The following is a 10,825-nucleotide window of genomic DNA, read 5'->3' as shown; positions in this document are numbered from 1 at the left end:
TGCCAGAACATAGAGAAAAAAATGCTTTCTTTAGGGGGTATGGCTAGGTCTGCTCAAAGGTTAGAGAAACTGCTGTTAGAAAAGACAACTTTAAAATTCAACATGGATTCTAGACTCATGTCAAGCATTTAAGATGGACTTTAGGCTCTGCTTTCAGGCTGCTCTATTTACACACCAAGTGCTTCTGATTTTAGACTTTCATACAATTCATAAGGTCACGAGTTGGAGCCAACTCAACCACAACTAACAACAAAAAAATAACAGTAGTTGCTTGCCTGATTCTGACTCCTGTTCATCTTCATTGCAAGGTTGTGACTCTTGACCTAGTTGGAAGATGGTTAAAGAGTAGCTGCTCTGAACACTGCCTGGTTGACTTCTGTGAGTCTTGACAATCTTTGTGCTTTGCCTCTGTCCATGAGTTCCCTGGAGGTCATGAAAAGTTTTCCTCAGGCTTTTCCCTTAGCCACACTCAAGCCCATTGCCATCTAGTTGGATTCAGTTGGCCCATAATCTTACTCATTACCATCCTGAAGCACACTGCAGCCTCAGTGTAGGAGGAAAGATCCTTTAATCAGTTTTGAATGTTTTATCCCATAAGGGTTTAGTGCCTGGTGAAGTTCTGAGTTACAGACTTGGAAGAATTGGGCAGAGTTTCACTTACTAGTTGATGATACACACACACGTGGCTTTAACATACAATTCCCTTTGAACACTGAGTCCCAATGTTAAAAACAAACAAAAATTGAAAACCACTGCTTGAAGAAAGCTGCTATTAAGTACTGATGAACTAGTGATTTATAAGGTTGATATGGACTAAAATTAAGAAACCCTAGATACTTTTCTCACTTTGGCCATGTTGTAGAAGAGACCATTTCCTGGAGAAGGATATCATGCTTGGTAAAGCGGAACATCAGTGAAAAAGTCAAGCATAGCAAATATTGTGAGGATGGTGCAGGACTGGGCAGTGTTTTGTTGTGTTGTACATAGGGTCACTATGAATCAGAGCTGACTGACACCTAACAACAACGGAGGCAAAATCACTATTAGTCCTGACCTACTCCACATTCTTGCTGCTTGAATCTGCTAAATTCTGGGAACACTGTAACCTTGATCTTTATTTCAGCAAACCATTTTCAAGCAGGTCTTGATACTGAAGAGAATTAAGTGGCATTCAGGCTTAGGGAATACACAGGTGTATTTAAACATGTTCAATGTTTACATTTGCATCAGTGATATAAAAGTTTTAAAATTTGTTTATGGAATGCACATTTCCTAAACATGCTTTTTCTTCCCTCTTTTGTAAGATAACACTGAAAAATAGTGTACGTATTTTCTTCATGTCGAGAGCAGAAATTACTAAAGAATTATATAAAGTGCTCATAACCTATCATTGTAGAGTAGATTCTGACTCATAGTGATGCTATAAGACAGAGTATAACTGCCCCATAGGATTTCCAATGCTGTAATCTAGTATGTCCCATCTTCCTTCCGAGGGACAATCTACTTCCATAGTGATACTGCCTAGGAAACCCAAGGAGGGGTCACTATGAGTTGGGTCCGGCTCAACGGCACATAACAACAACAATCTTTAAGGAAGCAGACTGCCACATCTTTCTCCCATGGAGCAGCTAGTGGGTTTGAACAGCCAACTTTCTGGTTTGCAGCTGAGATCTTAACCACTGTGCCACGAGGGCTCCTTAGCACTTATTATTTTCCTCATGTGGGGCTTTTGTGGGGACAGTAAAGGCTTCATACATTTGTGATGTTTTGTCGTCAAACATGGGTTCAGTGGATTCAGCACTGTTCTCCATCTGCTTGCTGACAAGAGGTGATTCTGGGAGGTAGTAAGAGCTAGAGCCAGGAATTGGAAGGCCAGGGGTTCCTTTTCTGATGTTTTTGTTTATGATGATTGTGAGAAGTTGCTTCTCATATCCCAGGCACAAGGATACTAGCTCTGCTTACTTTGCAGACATGTTTTGGTCATAAATGAATAATGCTATGTGAAGGCTTGTTGAAATATGAAGGGCTACACATAACATTTGGTACCATCAGCTAAAGTGAACAGTGCTATGCATTTTTCACATGAAAATGATACTTGTTATCTAAAGACATCTTGATTTATCTTCAGTAGAGTGAGATTTAGTTTTTTTAAAAAGAGAAAAAGATAACTATAAAAGCTATATGATTTACATTAAATAAGCACATAGGAATTTTTCAAAGTTGTATATATTTTTTTCTTTGCTATTCATAAGGTTTTCCCTGGCCAATTCTTTGATAAGTGGACAGCCTCCTCCTTCTTCCTAGTTGTCTCAGTTTATAAGATGGGCTGATACCTGTGCACCATGTATATCCTGCTGGGTTTGAAACACCAGTGGCTCAGCCTCAAAACTCACATCAACACGTCACTACATTAGGACAAACCGACAGACAAGTTTGTCTCCCTGTTGGAAACCTCTCCTACCACCCTTACCTGGGTCCCTGTGGCTCACTCCTCCTCTTTCCAGATTCCTAAACATCCTTCTACAATTGTGGGAAGATATCAAGAACATTATCCATGAAGAAAGCAAGAGATCACTAAAATGATGAGAAAAGAAGACCAAAATGGATGACAGAAGAGTCTCTGAAACTTGCCCTTGGGTGGAGAGAAGCTAAAGCCAATGGAATAAATGATAAGATAAAGGAGCTGAACAGAAGATTTCAAAGAGCAGCTCGAGCAGACAAAACCAATTACTATAATGAAATGTGCAAAGATCTGGAGTTTGAAAACCAAAAGGGAAGAATGCGCTCAGCATTTCTCAAGCTGAAAGAATTGAAGAAAAAAATTAAGCCTCGAGTTGCAATATTGAGAGATTCTATGGGCAAAATATTGAATGATGCAGGAAACATCAAGAGAAGATGGCAGGAATACACAGAATCACTGTACCAAAAGGAACTGGTTGATCTTCATCCATTTCAGGAAGTGGCATATGATCCAGAATCAATGGTACTGAAGGAGGAAGTCAAAGCTGCAATGAAGGAATTGGCGAAAAACAAGGCTCCAAGAATTGACAGAATACTGATTGAGATATTTCAACAAACAGATGCCCCATTGGAGGCACTCACTTGGTTATGCCAAGAGATTTGGAAGACAGCTACCTGGCCAACTGATTGGAAGAGATCCATATTTGTACCCATTCCAAAGAAAGGTGATCCCACAGATTGTGGAAATTATAGAACAATATCATTAATATCACACGCAAGTAAGATCTTATTGAAGATAATTCAGAAATGTTTGCAGCAGTATATTGACAGAGAATTTCCAGAGGTGCAAGCTGGATTCAGAAGAGGACGTGGAACAAGGGATATCATAGCTGTTGTCAGATGGATGTTGGCTCAAGGCAAAGAATACCAGAAAGATGCTTACTTGTGTTTTATTGACTATGCAAAGGCATTTGATTGTGTGGATCATGACAAATTATGGTAACATTGAGAAGAATGGGAATTCCTGAACACTTGATTGTACTCATGAGGAACCTGTACCTTGACCAGGAGGCTGTCATTCAAACGGAACAAGGGGACACTGCAGGAAGGGAGTGCGCCAGGGTTGTATTCTGTCTCCACACTTATTCAATCTATATGCTGAGCAAATAATCCGAGAAGCTGGACTATGTGAAGACAAACGTGGCATCAGGATTGGAGGAAGAATCATTAACAACCTGAGATATGCAGATGATACAACTTTGCTTGCTGAAAGTGAGGATGACTTGAGGCACTTACTGATGAAGGTTGAAGAATACAGTCTGCAGTATGGATTACATCTCAATATAAAGAAAACAAAAGTCCTCACAACTGGACCAATGAGCAGCATCACAATAAATGGAGAGAAGATTGAGGTTGTCAAAGAATTCACGTTGCTTGTTTCTACAATCAATGCCAATGGAAGCAGCAGTCAGGACATTAGATGATGTGTAGCACTGGGAAAGTCAACCGCGAGGGAACTGTTTCAAGTGCTGAGGAGCAAGGATGTCTTCTTGAGGACTAAGGTGTGCCTGACACAAGCTGTGATATTTCCAATTGCCTCGTAAGCATGTGAGAGCTGGACATGCATGAATAAGGAAGACCGAAGAAGAGCTGATGCTTTTGAGTTGTGGTGCTGGCGAAGAATGCTGAAAGTACCATGGACTGGTAAAAGAACTAACAGATCTGTCCTGGAGGAAGTGCAGCCAGAATGCTCCTTGGAAGCAAGAATGGCCAGACTTCGTCTCACCTATTTTGGTCATGTTGTAAGAAGGGACCATTCCCTGGAGAAGGATGTCATGCTTGGTAGGGTGGAGGGTCGACGAAAGAGGGGGAGGCCTTCAACGAGATGGACTGACACAGTGGCTGCGATGATGGGCTCAAGTATAGCAGGGATCGTGGTGGACCTGGTGCGGGATCGGGCAGTATTTCATTCTGCTGTGCATGGGGTTGCTATGAGTCAGAAATGACTCAACAGCACCTAACAACAACATATTTTTTTCTTCAAAATGGAAACTCTTATCCAAAGATTATTTTTAAAGAAATAATATTGAAATCTCATGGTGTACATTTGTAAACTGAATTTTATTGTTCACTACTATTTTATACAGATTTGGCATTGATATTTTAAGTCCATACATTTTACATGCCCTTTATTGTAATAACAGAGATGATTATAAAGGAGAAGGTAGCAAAAATAATACTTTATATTGTCTTTATCTTGTTCATGTCCATGTATTAATTAGTACTAACAGCAAAGCATTAATCTTTGGTGCACATATTTCAAGGGTGTAAACAGCACATTCATGTCCATTATTAAGTTAAAAACAACGAGACATTAGAAACATAAATGTAGAAACAATAAAGCTGTAACCTTTTTTTTTTAAGTAATTTTCAAATTTTTTTTGCCCAAAATACTTAATGATATTTTTCATTTTTAAGAATCTTGAGTCTTCAAACCTTGTACAACTGAGCTGCACTTGATTCATTTATGTTTGAAGATAGCACTTTCACTCATTTGTGTTGTTACAGAGGAAATGGGCTTTTAGCACACATGATTCAGGGGGAAAAATGACATATTTAATTCCAAAATACTCCTTAAAAAAGCTGTTTTGCAGTTGTCATGTTTATTTCATTGTAACTTTATAGCAGAACAATTTAGTATGGTAATGCAAAAATGCAAACAGCTTTGTCGAACAAAATACTATTTTATAGTTGCCTTACATAAATGATTGACTCAAGAAAACAAGACAAAATTTCTGTTTCATTAACCAGTTTTGTAAATATTTTGTCAGAGCTTTTTTTCTTGGGATGGGAGAAGCAAATAAAAAAAGTTTAAAAGCTATATGTGTCTATTTTGTTTTAGCTTGGTGTATTTATTAAGAGTAAATTCTGTATGTCTTTGCAGCTCATCAATGTGTGCATTTAGAAGCTTTTCTAGTTCCTTTGCTCGCTTCTCTTCCTCTAGAAGGAAATGTTGAGCAGCCAAAGAAGCTGGAATGGACATATCTGGTGGAGACTAAAGAGAGAAAGAAGCAAATTTAGACAAGGGATACAGAACCTTTTATAATCTTCATATTTCCAGGCACGCTTCTTCCCTGACATATTGTCAAACACTACAACTCTTAATGAAACAATAAATCTTGAACTGACCCCCCTCTACCAATGTAATGCAGTCAATGCTAATGAAATCCCCAAGGAACTAAAACCTCACAGCATGGTTACATTAAAAAACTAGAGTAATCAATACAGTGTCCAACTGCAAATGCAAGGAAAATGTAATTACCATGGAACCTACCTAAAACATAGTCTACTAATTTGCAAAGCCCATGATTTTTATCTGAAAACAGATAGCTCCAAAAGGGTAAAGGAAAGATTATAATAGAATTGGGCAAAGCAGGTTTATATAGGGGGCAAAAAAGAAAAAATTAAGGCTTGGATTAACAAGGGTGCTGACGCTCAGAATTAGCATGATGTGTAGCAGGGGTAAAAGTGGTTCTTAGTAGGGAGGTCCTAATGGTGGGATGTGTCTTGTGTGTCTGGTTCCGAACACAGTGATGATGCCCCACATGAGATGGATTGACACATTGGCTGCAAGGTTGTGCCCAGGTATAGCAAAGATTGTGAGGCTGGCACAGGACTGGGCAGTGTTTTGTTCTGCTGCATACAGGGTTGCTATGAGTTGGAGCACCTAACGACATCATACTAATAGGATGTACTATTTATTAACTATTGTGACCTGTTTTGGGTTTATTTACAAAAACAAACAAACAAAAACACCTGTGGCTGAGGAATGACAGGCAAATATTAGTTAATTCTGCAGTGCTTCATTAAAAAAATAAAAGTTTTAAGTAACTTTTAAAAAATAACTAGGGGAATGAAAAATGTCATCAATGTCCCTGAGCTGTAAATGTGGAAGTTGTTATGTTGGTGAATGTCTTGGTGTGTATGTTTTCACCACAATAAAAGTAATAATAATAATAATAAGTTGAGGAAATTTTTTAACTTTCTAGTTCTGGGGTCTCTGATCTTATCTTCAATTTTGTTTTGATAGGTAGAATGGAACTCTGTAAAGAGTTTGAAGAGTCAACAGTCTAAACAGGAGAAACTTGTTGTAAGGGGATTTAGTTCACTAGTCTGGCCTCTGCCAAAAAATGGTATGGATCATGACAGATGGTAATAGGTTAATGTATACCCAGCCAAGTAGTAGCCCTAGCTATAGCTGCTGTGCCAGATAAAGTATCTTTAGTAGAGGAGACTATTACAACCTTGGGTACATGGTATGAGGTTACCAATCTAGCAAATACAGTCTTTTTAAATACCACAAAACAAGGAAGATCAGAAGCAGTTAGTACTCACATGGATGGACAAGAGTATACACCCACAGTCTTACCCCAATGTTATGTTCATTCTACTGTCACAGTAACTTCTGAAGGGACCTGAACTATCTGGACATCATGTATTAACACTAACATGGTTAAAAAGACCTGATAAGCAAGAATTGGCAAGTATATAGAAGCCTTGGAAAGACACACATTCTTCAGGGTGAGAGAATAAACCCTATAAATGTTCAAGCAGTTGACACATTGGTGAAATTTTTATGGGAGCAGTGGTATGAGGCATGTCAGGACATCCTCTCCTGAGTAAAGCACAAATTAGTGCATCTTACATCTTATATCACAATGAAAGAAGCACAATGCTTACTTAGTGTATTTCTTCAGGTTTTGATCAGTATACACTTGAACATATTGACCTGACCCATTTATCAAGTGATACAAAATCTGGTTTTTGAGAAGGACTCAGAGAAAGAAAAGACTCTGTAGCAGGGTCAGGATGGGGTTCAAACAGTACTGATACTTGGGCCAAATGGCCTGGAAATCTCATTCTAGAAGAGTCTCTGGTAGAGAAAAATACCTGTGGCGCTTCTGACAATGGGAAAATTGTATTACAGACCCTTATGATTCTGAAGCAAAAGCATGCCATCTGTAGCAGCAAACAACACTATATGCAAAACAACTCCTGTCATGCTACTGAGCTCAAGAGTCAAAACATCTAAGCAAGTAAATAGGATGACTTACTTGATCAGAGGGTGTCATCCAGCCTCTGTGTTTGACCACTCCAGTGAAAATGATGCATGGGCCCCTTTCACCAAGGGTAATCTAGCTACTGTTGCTGTTGAATGTTTGATCTGCTTACAATAAAGATGAAAGCTGAACTTCTAATATGGCACCATTCCTTAAGGAGAACAACCAGCCTCTTGTCAGCAATCTGATGATTTCATACCCCTTACACCAGCCACTCCTCAGAAGGAAGATGGGGCAATCTACTTCCGTAGTGATACTGCCTCGGAAACCCGAGGAGGGGTCGCTATGAGTCGGGTCCGACTCGACAGCACATGACAACAACAACACTACCTTGGAAAGGACCAATGCAGATTCTAAGTATGGATTTGCCTTTGCTGCCTGTGAGACCTTGGCTAACACTATTACTGAAGAGTTCACAGAGTGACTATTCTACTGACATGGGGCCCTGCTTTATAGTAAAGAATCTTACTGTGCAACAAAGTTTGTATGGGAATGGGTTCATGGTATCCATTGGTCCTACCACACACAGCACCATCCAGAGGATGCTAGCCTGACAGAGCTGTGGGATGGCCTCTTGAAGGCACAGCTGAGGCACCAGTTTGGAGATGATATCCTGTGAGGATGTGGTGGCATTCTTCAGGATGTAGCATGTACTTTAAACCAATGGCTGTTATGTGATGCTGTGTTTCCAACAGGTAGAATACATGGGTCAGGGGAAGGGAGGAAGGAAGTAGGAATGGATCCACTCTCCATCACCTTTGTTGACCCACTTGGAGGATTTGTGCTTCCTGTGGGTCTCAGTGAGTCTATAGGTCCTAGGTCCCAGAAGGGGAATGCTTCTACCAAGAGACCCAGGAAGAGTCCCCATTAAACTTAAAACTTCGGCTGCTATTTGGTCACTTTGGAGTTCCTGTGCTGGCACAAGTAACTGACCTTTATCATCATAAAGAGGTAACATTGCTATTGTGTAATGGAGGCAGTGAGGGGTATGTTTGTAACTCACGTGTCTCTTGATATGCTCATGACCAGTTTTAACAGTAAATGGGAAATACAGAAATCACTTCCTGCTAAGGGCATGGTAACCAGGGGCTCACTCCACCAGGTAAACCACCTGGACAGCAGAAGTGCTGGCTGAGGAGAATCTAAAATTGGTGGCCTTGGGACCAATTGTAGCATCAAGGGCTGTAGTTTATCTCACTATGCACAAATTATAACCAGCCAGAGTCACAGGAGGAGCTATATGCCTGAATAAAGTGAACTTAATGTGAGAATGATATGGATCTGGTGGTACAAGAGGTGGACTATAGTAGATGCTCTGATAATTCTACCCAATCCCCTTCCCCAGGCTTGTGTATCCCTCCTCCACCTGTCGTAGGCATGGGCTGCTAACAATTCCCTTGGCTGAACTGTAGCCTCCTGTCTCATCTGCGAAGTTGCTGTCACCCCTCCACCCAGTCCTTTCCCTTTCTCTCCTAAAAGGCAGCCAGCTGATGACTGATTCATACAGGGAGAACCTATACAGTGGTGCAGTTCCAGTTCTAAGCCCCCTGTGAGATCTGGCTGAAGCTCATCCCACGCTGAGGTTACCTTCTTGCTCAGCTTTCTGCCCCTCCCCCCGCCTGCTTCCCTGACTCCCCTTCTCCTGAGAATACTCTCTCAATAAATCACTTTCACAAGAGAGCTGGAAACTATAACAAAGAATCAGATGGAAATTCAAGAACTGAAAAATATAAAAACTTAAATTAAGAACACTTCTCAATTTGTTTTATGAGGTCAGCATACTCTTGATACCAAAATTTGTAAGCATAAGAAAGGAAAATTATAGACTAATTTCTATTATGAACATAAAGCAATCAGTCTAAATGAAATATTAACAAACCAAGTCTAATGACCAAGTGAGGTTTATTCCAAGAATGCAAGGTTGGTTTAACAATTTAAAATCAAGATATTAACAGAGAAAAAGAGAAAAATTACATGATCATTTCACTGAAGGCAGGAAAAACATTTGATAAATTTCAATATCTAGAAAAAAATTAGCCATCCAGGAATAGGAGGGAAATTCTTTCAACTTATAAAAGGAATTTTAAAAATATCTACAGCAAATATCACACATTGTGGAGAAATACAGGAAGATTTCCCTTTGCGATGGAGAATTAGACAAGGATGTTGGCAACACCACTTGTGCTCAACATTTATTGGAAGTCCAAATCAGTACAGTAAGGCAAGAAAGGAAAAAAAAAAAGTATAAAGATTTTAAAGTAAGAAATCAAACTGTCATTATTTTGATTGTGAATACAGAAAATCCAAAAGAATGTATAGGGCTGAAATAAATGGTGCAGAGTCAACTGGATATTTCTATAGAAAAAGGGATCTGAAGTCCCCTCTCGATACACACAAAAAAAATTAATTGCAGGTAGACTGTGGATCTACATATGAAAAATAAAGAATTAAAGTTTTTAGAAGATAACATAGGACAGCATTTTTATAGCCTTGAGACAGGAAAAAGTGTTTTAAACAGGATACCCAAAACCCTAAACATAAAATAAAAGATTCATTAATTAGACTATATTAAAATTAGGAACTTCTGTTCTTGAAAAAAATGCTATTAAGAAAGAAAAGAAGCAAGTAAGAGTGGGAGAAAATATTTTCAATCCATATAATCAACAAAAGGTTGATATTCAGAATATATAATGAACTTCTAAAAATTCATCAGAATGAAGACAGTCCAATAGGAAATTCATCAAGGAAATTGAACAAGCACTTTAAAAAGAGGGTATCAAAAAGGCCAATTAATATATGAAAAAATGCTGAACTTCAATAGTCACCAGAGCATTGTAAATTAAAATCACAATAAAGTATTATTACACACCAACCAGAATGGCTAATTTTAAAAAGACTGGGAACACCAAGTGTTGGAAAGAATACAGAGCAAGGAGAACTCTGATACACAATTTATTAGGGTATTACTTGGCTCAAACATTTTGGAAAGCAATTTAACAGTACTTCCCAAAGCTGAACATATGCATATCCTGTTGGTTTTGTTGTTATGTGACAATGAGTTGACTCTGACTCATAGTGACCCTATGTACAACAGAACGAAACACTGCCCGGTCCCGTGCCAGCCTCACAATGCTTGCCATACCTAAGCCCATCATTGCAGCCATTGTGTCAATCCATTTCGTTGAGGGCCTTCCCCTTTTTTGTTGACCCTCTGCTTTACCAAGCATGATATCCTTCTCCAGGGG

General features: G+C 39.2%; 1 protein-coding gene across 1 annotated transcript in view; it reads right to left on the bottom strand.

Moving 5' to 3' along the window:
• Positions 1–5,338: 5,338 nt before the first annotated feature.
• DEUP1 (deuterosome assembly protein 1) overlaps positions 5,339–10,825 on the bottom strand; it is a 128,165-nt gene continuing 122,678 nt past the window's right edge. The window contains exon 13 of the mRNA XM_042780569.1: positions 5,339–5,515. Within this exon, the coding sequence (XP_042636503.1) occupies positions 5,339–5,515 (177 nt within the window). The remainder of the gene's footprint in view (positions 5,516–10,825) is intronic.

The sequence above is a fragment of the Orycteropus afer genome, unplaced genomic scaffold (genome assembly GCF_000298275.1).
Source record: "Orycteropus afer afer isolate SDZICR_OR568_19922 unplaced genomic scaffold, OryAfe1.0 scaffold00047, whole genome shotgun sequence".
Classification (NCBI taxonomy): Eukaryota; Metazoa; Chordata; class Mammalia; order Tubulidentata; family Orycteropodidae; genus Orycteropus; species Orycteropus afer.
This window is presented reverse-complemented; position numbering and strand designations above follow the sequence as displayed.